The following is a 25,394-nucleotide window of genomic DNA, read 5'->3' on the forward strand; positions in this document are numbered from 1 at the left end:
GCTTGTGAATTAAAATTGATGAGTAAGCAAACGATATCCCTCTTATTTAAAAACAAAACCTTTAAAGAACCGATTAAGTTTTTAATGACAGTAATTATTCATATCTGTGGAGTGGAGTGCAGAGCCTTCAAATAACATCACCAGACAATCCCTTCATGTTTGTTTTAAATACTTCAGTTTATCATTACAATATTTTTTAGAGAGTTTACACACCCCTGTCTCGCAGACCCGGTGGAACTTTTTTGCTGAGTGGGATTTCCAGCTGGGATGAATTCAAAGTGATTTCCCAGAGGGGTTGAAATTACAGGGTATTTTCCTAAATTTTCCAGTGGGGCTGGGGTCCCAGTGGGTCTGTGACACAGAGGTGTAATTTTTTACGTTAATATTACAGGCCAAACTTGGTAAAAAATGTTTAACAAAAAGATTTTTTATGTTATATCTTAAGTTATATTATGTTTACCTCATTGTCATACTGTCGAATTTTTTTTGTATCATATTATGATTTTTGTAAATAAAACGAAACATATTGGATGATTCTTGTTTTCTCATTTTACACTCTCTCTAATTCGAGCCGCTATTATTTGAATCTTTCTGTAATTCAAACTAAAATATTGATCCCCTCAGCGAATCTTTTTCGAATTCGAATAATTCTTCATGCCTTGAAGATCGAATTAGAGAAAGTCAATTGTATTCTATGGGTATTCTGATGATTTTACGCATTACTTACAAGACCAATTTTTGAAGACAATACTAAAAGCTAAGATTAATTGGCTCTTACTAAAAAAAAAGCTTTACATGGTGTCATAAGAAGATTTAAAAATTGTTGAACTCTTCAAATACAGTATACCTACTAAAGCTTTTTTAAATTTTAAACCTTAAAATGTTCTTTAAGATGTTCTTATGTTGAGCTTTTTTGTAAGCATTTTGGCGTCATTTCATAAGAATCGCATGCTCTTATCTGCAAAGCGTTAAAATGATTTTATAATGTTCTTATAAAAAACGTCAACGCCAATCTTGATTTCAGTCGACAGAGTTAAAAAGCAGGCAATATAATTGCATCAAATTGACGGAAGCATTTTATCTTTCCTCTAAACAAGGTTTCTATAGCACCTTTTTTTATCAATTCAATTGTTGTTTTGTATTCTATTCGCTTAGGGACCCCTGTTTTCGAATGAAAACCCTATTCATTTTTATCATAGCAACACTAAATTGTTTTCAAACGGTGAGAGATAAGAGCGAATTTTTTTCTCTGTGAGGAAAACCCTCTAAAAAGCAAAGCTGAACGTTTTGAACTATTTATCGATTCCATCGACGGTTTAAAGGCTCTTCTAAAGCTTTGAATATGATTTAACATCTTTATATTGTCAACTGAGCAAGGTCAGCAAAAAAAAAACTTAGCAGAGTCCTTCCCTTTTTTCATTAATCATTTCCAATTTTCGTCGTTTCCTAATCGATAGGGTTTCCCCTGTCTTTGTTTACGTTTTTTACGAATATTTCATCAGCTGATAAAATCATGGTATAGCTTCTCGGGGTCTGCACTTTAGACTTTTGGGGCTTGCTCTGAATGTAAATATAGATAACGCTTCTGATTGGATAGAATATCATAAATCTTGTATCGCTTAACCAATCGGTCGCGACCTCAAATCTCAGAGGAAAACCACGTCATATTTTCTGGTTAGTTTCAAAACAAAAAATTTTTGTAGAGAAATTCTAATCAAACATGGCTGGCTTTTGACAGCAAAAAGCCACATCAGGAGAAAAAATCAAAGCAGAATTCGCTTTCATTCTTAAGTTTATAAGGTCTTTAGAAAGTGATTCTTAGCTTATTTAGTTTCATCAATAATGAGACCAAATGAAGGTATGAATCTTTTCTTTATTTCGAGTTATACATTACATTTTTTTTATATTTTGAATTTGTAGCAGGCAGGCTGTCTCTTGTTGTTTTATGAAATAAAATTAACCATTGATATGGGTGCATTTCACTAGTCCGACACTTTCTAGTCCGACAGTAAAATAGTCCGAATCTATAAAATAAATTTACAATTTGGAAGTCTTTTTTTCCGACGTCACTTTTGTCTGAAAACGAAAGGTTTTTTAGAGTTGAATAAGGATTTTTCACTGAGATAATATTAAAATAAAAGTTCATTTTGGTGGCATTTTGACATAATTAGAAATAAAGGAGCAATCAACTTTGCGTAAAGATAATTTATAGCAAAAAGAATGCACCGCCTTTAAGAGTCCCTTTTTGCATGTTCAGAATTATGCTATTATAAGGGTTGTAAATCAAAAAAATAGGGTCGTAAAAACAGCTAAATCCAATTTCTTGACTCTTGAAAGCCTAATCCTAATAAGCTTCACAAAATTTAAGAAAAGTTAGGTTTAGGGGCCTAACCTCAAAGTCGGAACTTTGGATTTTTATAAAAGATGTGCCTCCTCTTCCGCGATTCATATTTCGTTTTTTATATGTTTTTTTTTTACTCGTTGTCAGACAAAATTGTTGTCGGAATACTGACGCATTCGGCAAATCCAACGTCGGACATTTTTAATATCGGACTAGAAAGTGTCTGACTACTGACGACTTCCCATTGATATCGTGGCCAAAAAAAAATGTTTGTACAATAATAATTTGGGAGAGATTGTAGTTTTTTTTTTGAAGTTTAGATAGATGGCTAGAATGGAATTAAAAAATTTCTGTTGCGCGAGAACCAGAAAAATATGCTCATGCTTATTCAAAATTTCCAAGGCGAAAGTAGAAAATGTATGAATTTCCAAGGTAATTGAATTAAAAATAGCAAAAAAAGAGTGGAATTTCCGACACATTAAGCGAAAGTACATGGATTTTATCGGAATTTCCGACCACCACTGGACAAAATGTATGTCGCGTCCGACGGGGGTAGCAAAAATTTTCTAGAATCAGCCCCTTGGGGTGAAAAAATAAAGTTTAGCTATAATACCTTAATAGTTCTAGTTTTAAAGCATATCGCAACTTTTAGAACTTTAGGTGCTAAAGTTTTTCCAAAAGTAACATAATCAACACTATGTTTGGTTGCACTCTTCAAAATAAAAAAAACTTATTTTGGCCACTAGCTATTTTTTTTTGTATCATTTTTTCAGTTCTAAGTTTTAATAGAAAAGAAAGAACAAATTTCTTTGCTTTTTATTCCCTACAAGCACAAAATTTTTATTTATTTTGTATATTGCTTGTTTTCTTTTTATATCATTTGTATATTCATGAAGTGTTACTTATAAGTTGATCTAATTTCACCCCTCTTTAGAGATACATGTTTCATTTTGTAAACATTTAATTCAAACATCGTTCAGATTTTAGGAGCTAGCTGTGTAATGTCTTTTTTTACTTGACCACTTCCAAACCTTTTTTTAACAGGAAAAATTGATGACTATTTCAGACTGCCATATATAATATGCATGTCTATGTCATGCTTAGGAAATCTGCAAATCAGAACCTTCATATGCTTATAAATATTATGCTTATAAAAAACATGTAGGAAGAATAGAAATAATTAGGATATTGTAGCATTAGATTTATTCAAGGAATAAAGATCAATCAGCTTTAATGTTGGTTGCTTAGAGATTTTTATCTGGAAAGGTGATTTTGTGAATTTATAGTGTTTGTTTGTACTTGTTAAATGCTTTCTTATCTTAAAAAATTGGTTTAAGAATGTATTTCTAACAACTGGACAATCATTTATTCACAATGATTTTTGTTTTGATTGAATGGTTAATTTCTTTCATTGTCTTATTATTTATGAGGTTTGGTTTTACATTTTTCATTCAAAAGGAGTGTAATATTTTGGTGGTTCATACCACAACTCAAATGCAAAGCTATAACTTGGAATTTAGAATTTGAATCACAAAATGAAAAATTTCACCTTTTTTAAGCTTTTTCAAAAGAAATTTAGCACATTTCCTCAACTTCTATTTTCATTGTAAAGCTATGTACAGTATGTTAGCCCAGAGAAAAAAAATCAAAACAGTGTTTGAACTGAAAATATTGACTTTCAACATAAAAATGGATCAAAAATAGATTTTTTACCAAAAATATAACTTTATCTCTTTATTAAAAGGATCAGCCTTCATAACTAACTATTAAATTTATGTAAAAGAATCACTTTAAAAAGGTGTTGAGAGATCAAACTCTAATAAAATGTTTTTTTTCTTTCTTTTTTGCAGGGCCTTCTCCTTCAAACTTTTTTGAGGTTGAAATTTCACCAACAGAGTTCTTTCAAGATGTTGGAGTCATGGTTGTTGAAAGTCGTCTCCCTGACTATTCTAAATCTGGCATGAAGGCTGGTGTCCATTCATGGCCAATAACAAGAAATTCTAAAAAGTCTTGTTGCAAAAGTAACTTAGAGGCTGAGGTATAAAGGTTATTTTCCAGCTACGTTCTGATGTGAGCAAAGAAACAGATTTTAATGAATTAATAATCTTTTAATAGCTTTTTGTAAGGCTTATTTATTAACTCCTGTTTAACAACTTCTCATTAAATACTCCATGTAATGAACTATTATATCTTCATGTCAAAATGTTCACCTCATCTTGTGATTACTAAATGTATTTGTGTAAAAACCATGGTCGCCTTTTTTAATATAAAGTATGACATATAAAAGTCACAGTAATACTTCCATTCTACTCATCCTAATTGGAAACAGTATTAATTGAAATTTTCATCAAATAATTTTCTTATATTCAATTTCAGCCATGCAAAATGGTTGCATCAACGAGATCCAAAATTCAGCTATCCTTTGAAGAAAAGCAATGTCTTTATATTAAAGTCTATATTACACTGGAAGAAGATGATTTTGAGAATCTAAAACATAAAAACCGTGTTTCTCTTGACAAAATGAAATCAAATATGGTTTTACTTGAAAAGTGGAAAGTGAAAGTTATTGACAGCTGGTATGATTTTTTTATTGTATTACAATTCTATGAATCGAGCTAATTATTATACATATTTTGTAACCATAGAAAAACGATTTTGATAAAAAATCTATTAGTTTTAAATTTTGTCAAAACTTGGTGGACTAGAGATAAAAGAGATTATTCTCCAGACAGATTGTTAAATTTTAAGTTTTCACAACAGATTGTACCTGTTTTCCTTCAATCAAAACAAGACATTTGAAGGGTGCTTTTATTGTTCTAATTGAGTTATCGTCACTTTTCAATATTTTGATTTTCTCATGTTTCTAGCAATAATCAAGATACTTTCAACGTCAACATGGTTTTACAAGCAGTTCGTTCATATGTTCATTTCTCTCAGCTAAGCTCCTGGCTAGCTTCATCTCAAGGGTTATTTCCTCACACAATAAATCATAGGTATGCACAAATTAAAACGCTTTTATGATAAAATTATATTGTTTTGCATTTTATAGTATTTTCTTGTGTACTCTTAGGTTCCAAATAAACGCCCCCCCCCCCCCCGCTTGTTAATAATAAGAATTTTATCAGCTTTCAAAGAGAAGGACTCTTATTCTGCTCTAAATAGCCTATTTTTAGCCTATTTACTTTATTTTTGGGTTTTCGAAAGTACAACTTCCAACCCCCCATCAATTAGGTCCCCCTTTTTATTAAATTTTTGAAGTCCCCCCCCCCCCCGTTTATTTGGAACCTAAGAGTACCTCCTCATTCTAGAATAAGCTTAATTTCACTTGAGATAATTCTTTTTTTCACAGCAAAATCTTTCATAGTAAAAGTAATATTGTAGTTGATCAAAATTTCCAAATTATTTTTGAATTGAATGTTTTTTTTACTTCAGAATAACAACAAATGAAGAGTCAGATGATTTCTTGAACACTCCTGTCTTTCATAAATTCCCACTAGCTGATATATCAAACACAGAAAGTATTCAAATCGAGGTTGCTTCACTACCTAGAATGGAGGTTCCATCGTTATTGTTTTTATTGAAACAAGAGAGAAATTCATTTACTTTTGATGGAGGAGGCAAACCTAAAGATCCAAGACTTCACCGCTCAAAATTACCTGATGATAAAATTATAGAGAAAGAGCCAAATTCGACAGACTTCTTATTCTCGAAGAATGGTCATAGTGTAGGAAAACGAAAAGATGAAAATTTAGATAAATATTATTGTAGTAGTCATTCTGAACAGCACCATTGTCGCCAGATTGGATATGCTGGTCAAAAATGTATGCGTCGTGAATCAGATTTTGATGTTGGGTTTTCACGCAGTAATAAAGTGTTTGGTGCAAACGAAAACTTATCCCACCCAAAACAATCTTTGAGTTTAGCACTACTTTTAAATCAAAGGACGCCTGAAAGGACTAAAAATCATGATCGAAATGGTGAATCTTCTGATTTTGGTTCAATTCATAACCGTAATGAATCGCCACTTAGTTTATCACAATTGTTAGAATCAGAGGACAAAAATGTGAGGAATATAAATAATTATAGGACAGAAAATGTTGAAGCTGATAGGACTAAAAATAATGTTTATCCAACTCCTACAGATGGTGTTGAAGCAACTAGGACTAAAGATGAAAATTTGAGTTCATTATTACAAGATGTTGTTTTAAGCCAAGAAGAAGAAAACAATGAAACTGAAAAAGATTCTGAAATTGAAGATGATGACGATGATGATTTAGAAGCATATAATTATGATGAGGATATTACACCAGAAAAATTTGTTGTAGATGAACATTTTGCGGCTAGTCAACAATCACAACATGTGGCTGGCATGTCATCACTCAAGCCATGTCAAAGGAGAATGAGAAGCAAATCTGTCTCACCAAACTTTGTGCAAAGACAGCAAGTAAGCGTACAGTCTTCAGATTATTTTATTTTTGTAAAGTCAATGTCTAAAATGAAAATCAAATTTGAGCCCTCGCCCTCGCCAGTATTCTTCGTTTACATGATTAATTGTTTCTCTATAAAGCTGGATAACATTTTCACTGAAAAAGGAATAAAAATTAGAAAATCACCCCAAGAAGACTGGCAATGGTTGCTGGCACAGTACCTATATTCAATGCTAAAACTGGTCTTCCACTTTCCTCAAGTCCTGTAAGTGTGAATTTCCATTAGATCCAACGCCACATTTTGATAGTAATAGGGAATTCTTTTTAGTTGTGAAGAATGATCTTGACAGGTTAAAAAATGTTATATTTGACTCACAATTCATTTCTTCTCAACACAGGCTGATTGCTCAAAGAATGGAACTGCAACCAAACCGATTGCAGCAAGAAGGCTGGCAATGGTTGCTGGCACAGTACCTATATTCAATGCTAAAACTGGCCTTCCTCTATCCTCAAGTCCTGTAAGTGTTAATTTTGATTATCCATTCAGCTTGAATAACAGGTATCCATGTTATTGTACCGGATATTTAATGTCATGATTCCTGTCCACTTTAGGAAAGTTTTGTTATTTGTTGTTGTTATTTTTTAAAAAGTAAAGCTTGATACCAGGAATAGTATTCTAAACTATCCACATGCCTTAGAAAGCTCAGTTTCGTTAAACTAAAAGTTGAAAATTTTCTCATTTTACAAAAAATGATTCATGAAAGGTTAACTACTCGTGGCTCGAAGTTTTGAAGATTTGCCAATGTTGATTGCAACAAACTAAAGAAATTTTCTTTATGAAGAGGTTTTATACTTTTAAAAAATGTATTACTCAAAATGAGAATATGTAGTTTCCATAAAAATATTTGTTATTGGTTCTAAAGTTATATCATTCCAGACAATAACCCCTGTAGATTAAAACCTATATCAATTTATTAAAGTTTCTTGCCAATTTTCTATGATAGTGCACTGCAATTTGATTAAATCTCACTGTGAAATCTTATATTGATACCCAGGGAACTATTTGAATTTTACCAATCAAGATTTTGTGAGGTGCACAGTGTTTGCCCAGGATCAATGATTTTTTTTACATTTTTCTTCTGCTATTCTGAGGTACTTAGATTCCTACAGGGTCATTTAACGGAAAAATCTGCTAATTGGAGTTAATATTACATCACCATATCCATTCCCTTATGAGTGAGCCTTGAATAGAAAATAGTTGAAAGTGAATCCTAATCAATAAAAAGATTTTGTTTTTGGAAAAAAAAATTGATCATGTCAAATATTTTTTTAACAAGTATTTCTTTGCCAAAGAGTATTTAAAAGAAATTCTCACATGGATTTATCAAATTACACTGTCCTGTCAAAATGTCTATAAAGAAATGCCAGTTTTCAGACACTGACAAGGAATGACAGTCATTGCATTGTATTTTAACGTATTCATTAATATAAATATTTTTTAATTTTCAAACATTCTGGCCGCTCTAGCCGTCCTCGTTTATGGGATGTGCTCCTTGCTATAAGTAATTGTAAGTCCTCTGTCGTAAACACAAAGATTTCCCAAAAATGAATAGCAATCATAATCATAAGTAAACATACACAATAAAGCTATGTGACTTTCATTCGGGTTTAACTCGACAAAATTGCCTGTATACAACTTTATCTACCAGGGCCTCCAAACCTGGGGGGGGGCACTCGATTTTGAAAACGACCGTACGTTCGTCCAAAAATCAGGTCTCTGAAATCGGACCCTTACAGTGCAGGAAAAATTTGGCTGAAAATTGACCCTTACAGTGCAATTTTTCGAAATTTTTTGCTCTTTTTAGGGCAAATCTTTTTGAAATTTCTCAAATTTGACCTCAAAATTTGATATTTTCTCAAATTTTACACCCTTACAGTGCACCTTTTCCCGCTTGCTCACAAATCAATCCTTACAGTGCACTTTCCAAAGTCCAAAAAACCTACCCTTACGGGCCGCACGTCCGATAGGTCACTTACCTGGAGTGCCCCCCGGGCCTCCAAATAATAGAGTATCGAACTGGTAGAGCTTTAATGATTTGTTAAAAGCATGTACCAAACAATCCCGCTTTCTTTGCATAGTGAAGGGAATGTTTTTGGATGATATTCGATAGTAGATATTTTACTTCAGTTGGCCAAGGGTCGATATTCTAACTACTTTAGTATCTGGTCTCATTCTTCTGTCTGTCTAATCATTCTGATTTTTTTTTCGATTTTCAGGCTCCAATCAAGAAACCACGAAAGATTTCTGAAAGCAGTTGTGGTAGTAATCTCTCAAAAAGTAGCTCACTGGATGACTTACAACCATGCGCTCTTGGCTTGAGTAAAAGTGCACCTGCACCGTCAAGCCTGCTTGGAAATTTCGAAGTAAGCTATATTTAACATTTGAAATTTAAAGTTGCATCTTCTTTTATAGACCAAATCATACTCATCAATTTGAACTAGGTCCCAGAAAGCACAGAAACCCTCTGAGATCCTATTTTTATTTGGATCTCTTTAAAATTCGAACTAGTTAGATTCCCAAGCCATATGTTTAATTCATGATATTTTAAGAAAGAGCGTATAATGATATCTTTTTTTTTTGTATTTTCTCCAGGAATCTGTCTTAAATGGAAGAATGCCTATCAATGGATTTTTGGAGGTAATTACAAATTTTATTAATGCTACTGTAGTTCAGTGGTGTTGAAAATATTTCATTGTCGTTGACATTATAACCTTCAAGAAATCTTGCTTGCTTGTCCATAATCAGTGAATACCCAATAGGTTTAGCCGGAACAAATTGTCTTCCCTGACAGGATTGTTGGATTAATCAGGATCTCCGCTAATTTCCAGGTCAAATTTTAAGTTTGAAAATGATGACAATTTAACTCGTTTTGTTTACCCCTTTTACAATAATTAGTGGAATTCTTTTTCTATGCTTATCACGGTCTTAAGATGACGGTGATTTTTGTCCTGATTTTTACCATTATTTCTTCGTAGAGTATATTATAACGTTTATATTTTTTTAGGGATTTTGGGCCAAACTTGGTGCAAGTGGAACTTTTTGTCCGAAGCACATCAATATACCAATGGAAATTCAATACTTCTCCTTGTCTGATGATAACGCTCCTTCGCCGTACCTCGTAAGTTTAACTTTCTACACCCAGATGCCACAACGTCACAAAAACAAAGTCCATTGGTTCTTCCTTAAACTGACCGCCCTTCATCAAGAAACGTTTCAACTCTGTTTAACCGACTTTAGTCTTGCCTTTACCCCCGGGGGGCACTGACCTTGACGGCCGACGGGGACGTGCTGCTGGAGTTTGAAAAATGGACCCTGCCAGGTATGAATATTTGGTAAATTTGAGACCCTGTTGGAAGGAAAATTGAAAAAAATTCGCGCCGTTTCACCCTGAAAAGTGGCAAAAATGACGAAATGTAGACAAAAGATTGAAAAATTTTCTAATTTCCACCCTGAAAATTGTCCAAAATAACCAAAAGACGACCCTGTCAGGTACGAATGTTGAAAATTAGTAAATTTGGGACCCTGTTAGATATCTTCGGAACCCTGACCAACGGCACGTCCCCGTTCCAAATTTTGCCTGAGTGCCTCTCTCGGGCCTGTACCAGACGACCACGGCTTTTTCATCGACACTGAGTTATCAAAAAATCGGAATTGGGATAGAGATCATCATTTTGAATATTCGTACAGATTTTTTCTATTGTCATAAAGAAGAGCTTTTGAAACAAAAATGATTTGTACAATTTTAACTCGAACCTGTATATCTCGAAGGTCTCCTTAACTTGAATAATTTTTTAGTCTTTTCAGTCAACAATTCCTTACTCCATAACTCGAAGAAGTTCCCCGTGCGAGTTCAAGTTATGGAAACTCCACTATATTAGACTTACTATAAGTAAATGATATGTATTATCTAATTTAAAGAGACTTCTAAAGCAAAAGTATTTCTGAATGTTTCACAGTTACTTTTAATGAGGTTTTAATTGCATAAATTTTAAAATCTTATAGATTTTCCCTTATTTGGGTAGTTCTGTGTGATCTCCAAAGGCTTCAGGATTTGAAAGCAAAAACTTATAAAAACCATCATGAATGAAGTGGTTGATTTTTGTTTCGTTTATTTATGAATTGTCTCCTCCCCGTCAATTCTTAATGTTTATGTAACTGTTTCTAAATCCGTTTAAGAAACGTCGTCATGTTAATCTCTTATTAAGCCGCTATTAAAAAACCTTGTAACAGTATTTTGTTTTTCAATAGTGACAAGGCGCCCAAGGGCGTGAAGGCCCAGCTTAAAAAATCTGTAATAGAGACAAATACAAGGATACTTGCTGCAGTAGATTGATCAAAACGAATTGATTTATTAATCTTAAGACGAATTTTTCAGTTATTCGAAGTAAATTCTTATCCCCTTGGAGCTTCGAATAACCGGGAGTCTACTGTTTTTTTTTTCACATTGTAGGGATCGATGATCAAACAACTAGACAGTTAGTCACACTAGGAAATCTAGCTTTCAGAAAAAACAACATCAGTCATCTACAGGATGTATTTGCAACAGGATGAGAGTTACCTGAATCAAGTTTGCAAGACAATTAATTAAAACTTGAAAGTTTGAAATAAACCCGGGAAATAAAATAAAACGTGCAGCAGCCAAAATCAACCAACCAAAATTTGTCATTCAATTCCCGAGACAGTGCTTCGAGTTTTAAGGCCTTGTTTATATGCTAAAGTAAAAAAAAATCTGCACATGTAAATGGGTCAGTGTTTGAGGTCCGGCAAAATTTCCGGGAAGTAGCCTATCCGGCGGTGCGCGGATCTAGGTGGGTCCCGTCTCCCCCGTAGATCTTTTTCTTGGGAAGTTGATCTTCAAATTAGTTTTCAAGGTTGGCTTGGCTCAAACTTTTTCATCTATGGCTCAAATTTTAGGCAATTTCTCATAGTTTTTGAAAATGTTAATTTCATCAAAAAGCGCCGGGTTATTTTTTCATAAATCCCTTTAGAAGTTTTGCGACGCATTTTTTTGCTTGCGAGTCAAGTAAACGATATAGCGCTTTCGCAGCATTAATCTTTGATATGCATTTTGGCGGGACGCTAGTGTGACTAACTGCTAGACGAGCAAGAGTTCCTGAATATGTAAATAGCAATAGCAGTTTTTAACATGTAATATATATCTAGACATTGTCACTTTTTAATGGTACTAAAAAAATCTCCCTTCACTATTTCACCCCACCCCCCCCCCACCTTTTTTTGAAGGAAAAATTGATCCCTTCGTTTGCAATTGTCACTTTGTAAAGATAGTAAAAAATCTCCCGTCACTATTTCACAAGTTGTCTGATATGGAGAGTTCTACCATGACCACAAACAAAGAAAGTTTTGAAGTTTTGCTTGAAATAGAAGAGTTGACTACTAAATGACGATAAATTGAGCGGAGATCATATTGCCTTGTCCCGTTAAAGTTGCCGATTTAACTATGGGATGCTTAACGATTGATATCATGTTTTGAAAAGGGGAATGTAAAAAAATGATAAATACGTCAGTTTCAAATATAATGTATATTTATTTTAATAGCCTATTGTTTTTTAATAAGTTAAAAAAGCTGAGCAAGTAAGTGATAAACAATGAAATGTCAAAAAAAAATCATAAATTCCGGGTTAGCCTCGGGAATCTGAGTTACCCAAATGAAACACAAGTTAATTGAATCAAGTGAGCTGAGTACTATCAAGTTAGTCGAGTAATATCAAGTTAGCTGAGTAGTGTCAAGTTAGCTGAGTAATATCAAGTTAGCCGAGTAATATCAAGTTAGCCGAATAATATCAAGTTAGCCGAGTAGTATCAAGTGAGCTGAGTAGTATCAAGTGAGCCGAGTATTATCAAGTTAGCCGAGTAATATCAAGTGAGCCGAGTAATATCAAGTGAGCCGAGTAATATCAAGTGAGCCGAGTAGTATCAATTGAGCCGTGTAAAAACAAATAAACTGAGTAAAACAAAGTATTCCAAGTGTATTCTGGTGAGCCAAGTGAATCGAGGGGAATCCTTTAAATCTGAGTTAACTGTGTAAATCCAAGTTAGCTTTGTATAACCAAGCTATCTAATGTAAATCCAGATTGACCAGAGTAGCTATACACTGAATGATGAACCCTGAAAAATAAAAATAATAACAAAAACGAAATTACGCAAACAGTCGCGTTCAACTGGAGTATACTACCATGTTCATAAATCGTAAAGCTCAAGTGCAGCGTAAGCTTGTTCCAAGTTTTGGAAGACTTTCATAATTATGTCCACCCGTTAGGAAGACACTTGCTTTTTGTTGAAAATTGAGGCGTGCAAGCATTTGTAGGTCACAATTTTTTCGCACAACATAAAGAACCCGAGATGAAATCTGATCATGATGTTTTACAAATACAAGTGAAAATCTCATTTCCAGGGCAGCTACCTTAAAGGGATAACCAGATAAAAAATAAAATTCAGCCCAAAGATTCCTTCCATAGTCCTTAGCAAAACCTCCAAATTTTACAGGCTAATTGTTTTTCAAAGTCGAAATATTTAGGTTTTTAATTTTTAATTTCTGCTGGAAAACAATAGAATTTCAATGTGAGGTACGTGTGAGGTACGAAAAACTGAGATTTCTAATTGTCATATCTTGAATCTGGAATGTTATTTCTCAAAAATATTTGGAGGGCTTACTAAGGACCGTGGAAAGAATCTTTTAGCCAATTTTCATATTTTATCTGGTTATCCCTTTAAAAGGTTCAAACAAAAAGGACAAAAAATTACGAATCAAAAAAAGAAATCCTTCTCTAGACTATAACCAACAATGGGCTTCTCTTTACCACACTTCCCCCAACCTCACAAAGATTTTGCAGTAAATGGTAATACACAACTTGATTTTCACTTAGGTCATTAGGTTCTTAAGCCTTTCAATGATAAATCCTGAAGAAAATCAAATTCAAACTCACCTTAAGATTTGGGTATCAATCAATCAGTGGGAACCAATCAGTCTGGATATGATGTACGATAACAGTCTTGATGTATATGGATGATGGTCCAAAACTGTTCAAAAAGAAAAACAAATATGATTCTTATTAACAAAAAGTACAATCATTAGGCATGGCCTGGAGTAATACCTTTAAGGGAACATTTTTTGGCAAAAACTTAATTTGGCAAACAACTAAAGTCAGCAAAAATTTTTATCTTTGTGAGAACGAATTTTGGTGAATGAATATATTTTAAATTTTGACAAGAACTTATTTTGGCGGATGGCCAGGCAAATCTTCCCTTTCTATTACCTTTTTTTAATGATTGACGGCAAGAATCAATTTTGGTTAGAACTGAAATTGGTGAATTTCAAGTTTTTGCTACCTCAAGTAAAAATTTTTTCTCCATTTCGACCAGACGATCTCAATCAAACGGAATTGAAATTCGATTGTCGAACGCAATCGAATCTCAATCCAACGACCGAATTCTAGGTAATATTTGATTCGTTTGATTGAGATTTTTGTTCGAGTCATTGAATCGAATGCAATCGAACCCAATCGAATCTCAATCGAACAAGGCTGATGGAATTTAATGATATGTTTATCGTAATGACGATCTTCAGAATTCGATGCGGCGAAGTTTTCATTATTCATTATTCATTATTTTAGGGAGATAATTCTCAAGAAGTTGCGAGCAAAAAAATTATCTCCATAATTAAAAAAATCAAAGAAGCGCACTTTTGGTAGATGAGATGGTAGGGCCGTACGGGTTCGTTTTTAAACGGATATTTGCCGGACCGTTTGTTTTGATCTTTCAAAATCTTGATGAAGCGCCAAAATAACAAAATAATGGCAACTTGGCGCGGCAGTTTTTTTGACATGCGGGCGGCTTACGGTAAACATAACATTAAATTCCATCAGCCTAATATTCGATTGAGATTCGATTGCGTTCAACAATCTAATTTTAATCGTTCGCTTGCGTTTGATTGCGTTTGGCTCAATCATCGGTTCTGTTCGATTTAGATCGTCTGGTTTCGAGTATCAACAGACTGACCCTATTATTGGCAGACGGAAGTAATAGATAGAATAGCTGTTTTCAAAATCAAAGCATACGCCAGACAACCCGATAGTGACCTGCGCTGCATTTTTTGTAAGTGAAATTGCCTGATTCTTACCCCTCCTACCTAGCCCTTAATTTGAGAATGTCTTGTTGCAAAAGGCCAATCAATTTTAATCGTTCGATTGCGTTCGATCTGGTTCGATTGGCTCGATCATCGGTTCCGTTTGATTGAGATCCGTCTGGTTTTGAGTATCGACCGACCGACCGACCAACGTAATGGATAGAATAGCTGTTTTCAAAATAAAAGCAGACGCCAAACGACCCAATAGTGACCTGCGCTGCACTTTTTGTATAAGTGGAATTGCCTGATTCTTACCCTACCTAGCCCTTAATTTGAGAATTAACCTTGCAGATTTTTTGTATTTCCCAGAGTGTCTTGTTGCAAAAGGCCAATATTCTTATGATACTACTGGAGCACACAATAGAGATTTACCTTTATGAATGGCAGCAGCAGTCAGTGACAGCATAATCTTGATTTATCCTCTTTACTTCTCAGTCTTTGAGAGAAAAAGAGCTCACGTTGGACACTCCACGTTGAGTTGAAGATAGTCTATGTAGGTGGTAGACTATACGAAATACAGACAATAACAAGATACGGTCTTCAGCCATATATCAACATATGGCTTTGCTCGGCTTTGCTAGAGGATAGATAATTGTATGCTAGCCGACAGACAACATTGACTATGACGATCCCTGTCGATCCCTTTACATTATAGCGCTGAGTTTAGCCTGGAAAATATATGTACTCTCGCGGAACACCGCCTAATTGCTTTGCGTAACTAACAAACGTACGGGCACTGTGCAGATGAAAGGCCCACTACGCTGCGCTGCTGGGCCAATAATATATTGTCTAAAAGCTTATTGCATTTACAGGACTTTACGAACAAATCATACTTCGGGTATATCAGGAACCCTTTTCGAAGTTCTACGTTTAATATTTGAATTAGGTTTTCCTTTCCAAAGGGATTTTCTATGTGACCTAAAAGTTTCCTGAAAAAGCCCTTCCAAACAAAAGTAGCACAAAAGTAGAGTAATACAAAAGCAATCGTACCTTTTTCAAATAATAATGTTGTTAGGAAATTTATGTTATTATGATATTGTCTATGTCTGCAAACAAACTGCCGAGTATAACATGCTAGACGTGGACCTAAAATCGTCAAAACTTATCTCTTTTCTTAAAACTGGACTGTTTTTAAAGCTAGGGTCACACTCTTGAAATTTCTTTTTTCTTTAAGGGTCGGATTACACTTCGTGATAAAAAGAAACGTAAACGTTATCGCGTGCCAAGGAAAGGGACCGTACAGCTTGTAAGTACAATTCATGATATTCATTACGTATTGTTTTTTTATGGAAACAGCCCGGCTTTCGTTGATAGTGGTAAAATTCAGGAATTTAAGTTGGAGAAAAAGTGGTAAAATTCAGGAATTTAAGTTGGAGAAAAATTGTCTTAAATTTACCACTAATTGCAAAAACCGGGGTGTTTCCGTAGAAAACAATACGTCATGAATATGATGAAAAGACAGGAAATAATAATTTTGAATTTAAGATTTCAAGTATTTGATTTTGCTACACACTGAATTTACCAGATTCGTGAAAATTCGTTCTCGTCAAAATAATTTCCGTTAAGGTACAGAACTGTAAATTTAGATCTGGGATCTTTTAGATTTACTTACTTGCCTAGTGTAGTTAAATTAAAATTTTGAATATGCGTGACTTATTTTTTTATTTTTAGACCATCTTCAACCCGAACAAAACGGTTGTCAAAGTGTTTATAGTTGTTTATAATTTTGAAGATATGCCTGACTACACAAGGACGTTTCTACGACAGAAAATCGTGGCCGCTGATTCAACAAATTCAAAGGTCAGTGAATTTCATGTATTTTTTATGGGCATTGCGCTTATAAGCATAATCGCACGATGGGTTATTTTTTCTTATTTGGCACGCCCTAAAAGAGAGCAATTAATCGTTAATTGCATCCTGTAGAGAGCAATTAATCGTTAATCACACTCTCCAATGCCGCGCCAATGTTTACAAAATTGATTTTAATGTTTTTTCTTACATTTTTTTGCATCGAACGTTTTAATTGCATTCGAAATTTATTTTGTGAGAAAGAAAATCAATAAACAACAATAAAAGAAAGACATTAAGAGAAGAGAAAAATATAAAACTCTCAGGGCATACACTCAGTGTAATTTCTGTAATTTACTTTCCTAACTGGGAAAAAGTAGTGAAAGCCATTGTGCGATTAGCTCGTAATCACATTATAACTCGTACAATTCGAAAATTGCACTCGTGATTTTTTTTGTTTCGAATTTTCCTCGTCCTTTCGGACTCGGAAAATTAATAACAAAAAAATCACTCGTGCAATTATATTCGAATTGCACTTGTTATCATGTGATTACATATACTAATTAGGCTCAGATATGGCAAAAATTTAAGCATATACTAAGGATTACCTTGAGCCTACAAAAAATGTATTTTCCTGATTTTGGCTGTTTTTGGTTGGGATTTTACGGATTTTCCGAATTTCCCTAAAATTTTTCTTAGAATATAAGCATCCTTAAAAGGATTTTCAGCATTTTTTTTGTATACTTATAAAAAACATGTACTTGTTTATAAACGGACCCGATATCTATACGTAAATTTTTAAACTTCATGGTCTTCGGCTCTGGTAGACATTTTCACGTGAAACTGAAAGAGTTTTTCTTTTTATGTTGTTATGTATGATTTATTTCCGTTTTTTTCCCTTTTTGGTAAACTTTGAATTTGTTCATTTTCGAAAAAGACGAAAACTATTAGGGTAATTACAAACATTTCCCCTATCTATTAAAATTCCAATTAAAAGACATACTGGAGGAAAATAGCGCTTCCTAGTGTTTCAAATTGGCCTTGTTAATTTAAAGGTCATTAAAATTCATAATTTCTTAGGAAGTTATGAAAAATATTTCCGGGAGTGATTGAGGTAACCTGCTTTAAAAATTTGCAGAGTAAATTAAAGGGGTCTGCAATTTGTAATGCCCGTTAATTGGATGATGATATAAATGTGAGAAGATGGTTTTTTATACGGTAGAAAATATATTTTATATAATAGAAAGAAAGGTCCTAAGAATTGAAAGAAAAATATTTACAAAAAGTTTTGATATATTATTTGTTTGTTTTTGTTTGTTTTTTAGTTTTTTTAATTTGTTTTGTGTTTATTGGAATCTTGCGATTCTACGTTGCATGAATTTGTTTGATGTGTCTCTCATACGTTCGCCTTTTGGTGGCTGTGGAATACGGCTTTGTATTTGTCCTTGTTTTGGTTGTGATTGTTGGATTTTTGGGAGTCGTGGAATTCTGGAGACAGTTTGTTGGATGGATTGTTTTGGTTGAGCTGGTGGTTGAGGAATCCTTGGCAAGGCTAAGGTTTGAGGAGCTTGGTTTTGTGGAGCAACACAGCTTTGACGAACTTGGCTTTGTGGAGAGACGGTTTGAATCAGATCTCTCTGTTGAGAGATGGATGGTAAAACTGGAGTTTTATTCAACTCTTGGCGAACGTCTTGTTGTTTTGGTGCACCACGTACACGGACTGACGGATCACGTAAACGTAAAATATCTTTGTTCAAAAGACTTGGTTTGACGATTCCTTTGATGGATGTACGTTTGATGGCAAGTTCGTATTCAGAATGTATGTTTTGTTGCGATTCTACAACAATTGGCTGGCGTTTGACGACTCTGCTTTGAACAGGTGGCAAGATTGTGGCCTTGTTAAATTCGTTACGCCTTGGTTTAGATTTTCCATAACCAGTGGACCCAACGTTATTGTAAGATTTGACTTTCTCTTTGAAGATTTTAACTTTGGATTCAGGAGCAATTCTCTTGGTTGAAACGACGTGAGTTGGGATTGGTGGTAATCCCTTTGGAGCGACAGCTTCCGGCATGACAGCTCTTTGTGGTTTTTGAATCACAGAACGTTTATCATAGTAAGTCTGTTCTTCGTCAAACTTGTTTTCATAATCATATTCTTCATGATCTTCTGGTGATTCCAGCTCTGGAGAAATGACATCTCGATTCAAAACACGTTCCAACGGTGATGAACTGACTGAAGATTGAGAATCGGGAGAATATCGGTCAAATCTTTCATATGGTGATACCATTTTACGATTATCTTGTTCGATTGGTGAGTTAACAACTCGGCCTTTGCGTCGAGGGGAGCGAACAACTCGTTCTTTCAACTCAGGAGAGTGAATAATTGGACATTTAGATGCTGGGGAGTGAACGACTCGTCTGTTGTCGTGTCTAGGAGAATCATCTTCTTGTTCTTGAGATTCAGGGGAGTTAGCAACTCGTTCTAGAGGTTCAGGAGAGTAGACAACTCGTCCTTCTACCTCGGGAGCATGACCAACTCGATCATCAGGAGATTTAACGAATTGAAATGTGTCCTCTTCATTTTCTCCTTCGATTTTTCCAAACAACTCATCCATAAGATTCTTGCAGTTTTCAATTTTTGATTCTTGAATCAACGAATATTTCTGCAATTCAGCGAATCTAAAAACGAGATCAATGAAATTTAATTAGGTTAATTGCACGTAATTATAGGCCCAACCTACTATTTATCACTCCAAGTAAACGTTTTTTTACAAGAACATCCAAAATCTTTGAAGCCTTCAGATGTTCTTAACGTTTTCAGATTTAAGCCTAAAAATGTTCTTAACATGTTCTTATTTTCGCCATTTTATGGGTACTTTTGTGCGATTTTCCTAAGAAATCGGGGTTTTCAGAGTACCCAAAGCCTTAAAATGTTGAAACTTGTTCTTAACATTTTGGCCATCGAAGACTTATGTTCTTATAAAGTTTGTTCTTATAAAAAAAAACTTGTAACACAGATTCTCGAAATATTCTGTAGCACGGTTTCCTCTTTTTAACACCCACGTATCCCCTATCAGCTGTGGAGGGACCCCTACTACTGGAAATTAGTCAAAATATTGTCCTTGGTGAGATATGTAAATACTTAGACTTTCATCTTACAGAAAAGATGTACTTGCTCTCATCTCTACTGACTAAAAAACATTTTTTGGTCATCCTCATTAGATTAACGGAATTCGGAATCCCGATTATAAGCACTGACACAGTTATTAAATTGGCTTAGTTACACAGTGGTATTGTTTATTTCGAGCGTTTATTTTGGCGTTATTACTAACGGCCCTAATTGATTACGCCAAAATTAGGCTGTGGCGTAATAAGGGCCGGCGTAAAAAGGGCCGGCGTTAAGTTAGGGCCGGCGTAAAAAGGGCCGGCGTTAAGTTAGGGACGGTATAAATAAGGCCGATAAGGTAAGCATTAGCTGTGATTGAATCAGAGCCGTTTATCATCCGTGTAATACAGTAATATGGGTGTTATATGATAATACGATACTTGATACTTGATTTTGCTTATTCTCGACCATTTCTGAACTAGCCATCAAGCTTGCTATACTACAATATCGGTCAAAATATATTGAGAATTTTGGTTAATTCCTCGTTTTTAGCATTTAAAGTTCGGGCGAGAAAGTTGCTTTTGGGCTATTTGTTAGATTTAATCGAATATTTCAATTTGGGTGGGTTTTATAGACTTCCAGGCCATATTATGAGTCCTAGTGGACCGTTTTTGAACTTTTGGATCTTAAATCTCATTTTAAAACTCTACCCTTCCAACCTAAGTTAGAGCCCTTCCAAATCAATTGTGGCTATAGGATTTCGTGGGAATTTCCTTTTTTTCTCAAGTATTATGGCCGATATTGTAGCCGTGATAGACTCTAAATACAGTAGAATCTCACCTGTGTTTAAGATAAGTGTACATTTTCTTCAAAACGTCAACATCCTCGACTTCATCCAATCGTTCATCAAGTAACACCAAATTATCGATGTAAACAAACTGATGATCGTGAAAATTTTCCCGCAAATATTTCGACTCTGATGAAATGTTGAACATATTGCTCAGAAGTTTCTTCTCGGCCGAAGACATTTGCTTGAAGCTGTATTTCTTTAAATGCTTGATGATGCTGGATGAGCTATCAACTTCTGATTCTAGCTCTGTGATGTAGCGATGAAGTTCGTTGTATCTTTAACGGGATAGGAAAAGAACATGAAAGTAAAGTTACACATTTTTTATAAGCAACCAGGTTGCTAAGCCTCGAGCCCTGAAATCAGTCAATTATTTTGCGAGATATGACTGGAGCTGAAAGACCACCACAAGGATATAGTAATAGTGTATAGTAAAGTGAGAGGCTAAGGTGGTAATGTAGGCACATAGCCTTGTGCATTGTAACACATTGACTTTCATAAAAGCCACGATCTATTTTACTCTGTTAATCTGATTCCCAGACCTCTACAGGTACTTCCTATGACTCACATGAGAAACTTTTTTAATTAGAGGATGAGCAGAAAATTTAAAACCCACCTTGATTGAAGATATCGAAAACCACTTTTGATTTCCTCTGGATTTTCCATGATATCCAGAAAGTTGACATCATTGTTGATTCTATTCTTGTAAATACTTTGACTGAATCGAAAGAAGTCTGTGTATTCAACAGAATCATTCATTTGTTTGTGTAGATCAGCCCACGTGTCTTTGCAATCGAACGGTTGCATAATGGAGCGTTGTTTGTGTTTTTGATTGTTAAAAATAATTTCGTTTGAATCCATTGCTATAACGGATTCCATCCTTTGTTTACCAATAAATTTTTCACCGAATACGACTCGATTCACACGATTGAAATCGATAATATCGACGAAATGAGTGAGACCTTTTGTAAAGCGTCGACACTCTTCAGAAACTAGTTCCTACCTAATTTTGAAAGTCAGTTTTTTTTGTTTAACTTTCTTTCAAAGTTTTTGACGTCAAATATTTTATTCGATTTTTTTATTTGACGTCACTTTTTTCATTGATTTTTGCGTGACCAAATATGACGTATATAGACTATTTACGATTGAATTGTTTTAATTTAGTACACCGTCGCTAAAACGGGTCGACATAAAGATCGGCTTTACTCTAGGCGATGAAAATTTTAATTCCGTCAGCGGTTGATGCCCAACTTTAGCGGTCGATGCCCAACTTTAGCGGTCGAAGTGCAGTATTAGTGGTCGAAGCTTAGGTTTATCTGCAGAAATCCATCTTTAACGACCGAAACCCATCCTTTTTCATGAAATAAGCCTTCCTGGCAGTCTGTACAACATGAAAATTCAAGTTCTTTTTGCTCCCATCCCAAGAACGCTATTTAATCGCCCTGAAATCTACCATTTTCACGGGCTATGACTGCTTTGAAGACAGAAGCTTGGTTTCGGCCGGTAATGCAGGGGACCGCTGAAGGATTATTACCTAGCTGGCTAGCGGTGGACAATCCTAAGATTATCTGAGAGTCCTGGATTACTTGGCTTTCCAGGTCAAATATCAGCAAATCCTCAGATTTTGATCTTCTTTTTCATCTTCTTTCTTTTAACAGAATGATGTACCGACACTTCATTATCTGATCCATTTGAGGTAAGACAAATTTAGCCAGGAAACCTCCAGCGCGCTCGCGAGCAGATGATATTTGCTCCCATTTCAATCTTATTTGCACGCCGGAGGCCATGCATCACAGTGTCGTAAATAACTAGAAGCGAGGGGGTTCTCCAGAAATTATTTTTTAATGAATACTTTTTCTTTTGAATAATTTTAGTTTCCTAAGCATGTTTGTAGCCGATCTGTAGCTCTTAGCCTTTGCCCCTGATATCAGAATGTTTCTTACGGCACTGCATCAATTAAATTTCAACTTCTAGTATACTCTTTCGACAGTCTACTTATTGGTACTCACAGAGTTGCTAGAAGTTGAGTTACGGTTTGGTCAATTAAAACTTTTCAATTTACTGATAATTGTTATTCTCAATGCCTAATGAATCCATCAAAGATGTTAATTTGCAAATAATTTCTATTCCTGTATTTTACAGTTTCGTATCATCGAAATCTTCACACATATACCTGCATTCAGACATCCGCGTATTGTTCCGTCAGCGCGCGCCTGACGAACCGCTCAAGACAATCACGAACGGACCTACCAACCCTAAATACACATCAATTACTAAACGTTCGCATCCGTTCAAAGGTGGTAGTGAAAATGATGATAGCTCTTAGGTTAGCTTTTAGTTAGGTTGTTATTTATCTAAGATAGTTTAGGTTTTTCTGAAATGACTCTCGTAAAGTTCAATGAAAGTGAACACAACATCTGGACTTTCACTGATTTACTTTTCCCCTATTCAGGGAGTTCTTTGAAAGTTGCCATTACGATTTTCTTATAGGAACATTTTCTGAGGAAGATAAGGGCTTTAAGAACAAAACAGTGCCTAGATTTGTTGAATTTGAAACAATTATATTGCAATATTGTATAAATAACGACACATACATTCTTATTTCTTTTAACATAAATTATGTTATTTTGTGTTTTAGCAGAGAACTTTACGATTTGAATATTTTCCGATTTTTTTAAAATTACCATGAAAGACTTCATTTTCAATGTTTTGGTCTAGAAACACTAGGTGATGTTATCGTCCGTAAAGCTTTACTAGCGCGTGGGGAAAATATGACGCGGGAGGTTGAAGATGTTTTTGACTGCAGAAACAAACGTGGCGAGAGTGATGAATTATATGAGATAACAAGAGCTACTCCTAGCCAGTACCTTTCTACTAAATCAAATTTTCTATTTGTTAAAACGTGGTAAAAAAGTGTTTTTGTCTACTAACTTGCTATTAGCTAGAGTAAATCGAACCGGGGAAATCGGGAAAATCTTTAATTCATCTTAAAAAAATCTTTGAATTATATTAAAACTTAATATTGTTTATGTGACGAAATTAATATAGGAACTTTATTTTTTTGAGACGAAATATTTATATATACTTGCTTTGTATATTATGCAAGATTTAGGTAGTTGTAAATTGGTCCATTAATGTTGAATTTTGTTGGTTTTTAATGTGTTGAGTGTTGTTAAACTTTTTATATGCTCTTCTCGCCCCCTGAAATCACCAATGCTTTTTATGCATTTTGAGAAAAGTGTGATTTTTTAAGATCAAAATCTTTGATTACAAGAAACCTAGATATATTATAAACATCTTGACCCTAAAACAGGCAGTACGTAAGTTGGTCTAACGGCGACATTCTTCATCTAATTTCGACATCCTTCTTTACAATTGGAAATAATAGGATGGTCAGAATTGCTGATGGAAACTATATGTCTTTGCTTAGCGATCAGCGAGAAAAAAATGTTTTATCTATCAGTGATTCCGAGCTACCTTTTATTCTCATCTCTAAAGAAGGGTGTCGGAACTGGAAGAGGGATGTAGACATTAGACTAAATTACGATATAGGCTTAATGGAAAATTATCCTGTTATCCAAAAAGTTGGTGCAATAAAGTTTCTCCTCTGCTCTATCCTGTAAATAAAATATATTCACTTTATTTTGACGGCCATGATATCCTGTTGTGGTTTAACTAAATTTGGAATGATTAAAAAATGGACCTTTAAAATCTTATATACTTTTAGATAGTATTATGAAAATTTTATTATATCAAAAAGAATATGTGAAATTTTATTCCAAAATATATAATTTATTATTTTTTTTGGCTTGTTGTTTATATCAGAATAATAAAAGAGAATTTCAATCTTGTTTATATTTATCTTTATTATATTGTCTTTATTATCATATATTATTGTAGAAATGAATTTACCTCCCTAGAATTTATGATTGTATTTGTGATTTATATCATAACCTTGAAATATAAAATGTGATAAAATTTTGGTGATTTGTTATACACCAATGTCAAACGGAAAATATACTTTGTTTGTTTTGTATCAATGGCGTTACCATAATAGGTGCTTTTTATGAATTAGTTATCGAGTTCAAAGTCTGTTTTGAAACCATTGCAAGGTTGATTATATTCCTTGAGTCTTTAAGTGTCATGTTTAATCAAAGTGAACTTCTTATGAATCCCTCTAGGAATCAATTACCATAGCTATATTTTGAAAACGAGGTAAGCGTTGCTTGTGACGTAATTAATGAAAAGATCTATAACAATCCCTTTCGTTAATATTTTAGTAGGACTGGGCTAGGGTCCATGACTTTGCTTAGAGGGTGTATAAGATAAAAGGAATAGTGGGCACTCTAGCTTTAACGCTTTGTGACAATGCTGAATGATTTGAAATCAAGTTTAAAACTATCAATGTTTCTTTTTAAGTTAGAAACAAAGTATCTTTCTAAATATAAGAAAAATTTTTGGATTGGGATTCTTTAATATTTTCATCTGCTTTTAATTACCTCAATTAGAGCTCTTTTATTCAAGAAATGATACCTCTTTTATTCTTTTTATGAGTTTTAATATGACACCTTGTGCTCTAATTATCGCATAATGAAATGATAATTGTTCTGTTTCTCCAAAACGCGTCTCTAGTTTTTCACAGGTTTACATCTGGCTAGGAAAAAAAGGTCTTTTTGACGTT

The 25,394-nt window shown here is 34.2% G+C and overlaps 2 protein-coding genes and 1 long non-coding RNA gene across 3 annotated transcripts; 1 reads left to right on the top strand and 2 right to left on the bottom strand.

Moving 5' to 3' along the window:
• The first annotated feature begins 1,693 nt into the window (after positions 1–1,693).
• Positions 1,694–23,855, top strand: LOC136806204 (atos homolog protein A-like). The gene is made up of 13 exons (XM_067062764.1): positions 1,694–1,858; positions 4,192–4,379; positions 4,718–4,917; positions 5,209–5,334; positions 5,774–6,785; positions 7,167–7,286; positions 9,046–9,192; positions 9,422–9,466; positions 9,834–9,947; positions 16,147–16,218; positions 16,644–16,772; positions 22,372–22,409; positions 22,856–23,855. Exons 1-13 carry the CDS (start codon positions 1,843–1,845, stop codon positions 23,037–23,039), a joined length of 2,391 nt encoding a protein of 796 aa, XP_066918865.1. The 5' UTR covers positions 1,694–1,842; the 3' UTR covers positions 23,040–23,855.
• On the bottom strand, positions 12,351–14,466 carry LOC136806203 (uncharacterized). The gene is made up of 2 exons (XR_010846533.1): positions 13,774–14,466; positions 12,351–12,955 (listed from the first exon to the last, which is right to left on the bottom strand). It is a non-coding gene; the product is annotated as an uncharacterized lncRNA (long non-coding RNA).
• Positions 18,095–20,861, bottom strand: LOC136806216 (uncharacterized). Its single transcript, XM_067062780.1, has 2 exons — positions 20,707–20,861; positions 18,095–19,439 (listed from the first exon to the last, which is right to left on the bottom strand). The coding sequence occupies exons 1-2, from the start codon at positions 20,859–20,861 to the stop codon at positions 18,107–18,109; spliced, it is 1,488 nt and encodes a 495-aa protein (XP_066918881.1). The 3' UTR covers positions 18,095–18,106.
• Positions 23,856–25,394: the final 1,539 nt, after the last annotated feature.

This window comes from Clytia hemisphaerica, unplaced genomic scaffold (assembly GCF_902728285.1).
Source record: "Clytia hemisphaerica strain Z4C2 unplaced genomic scaffold, Clytia hemisphaerica genome assembly, whole genome shotgun sequence".
Lineage (NCBI taxonomy): Eukaryota > Metazoa > Cnidaria > Hydrozoa > Leptothecata > Clytiidae > Clytia > Clytia hemisphaerica.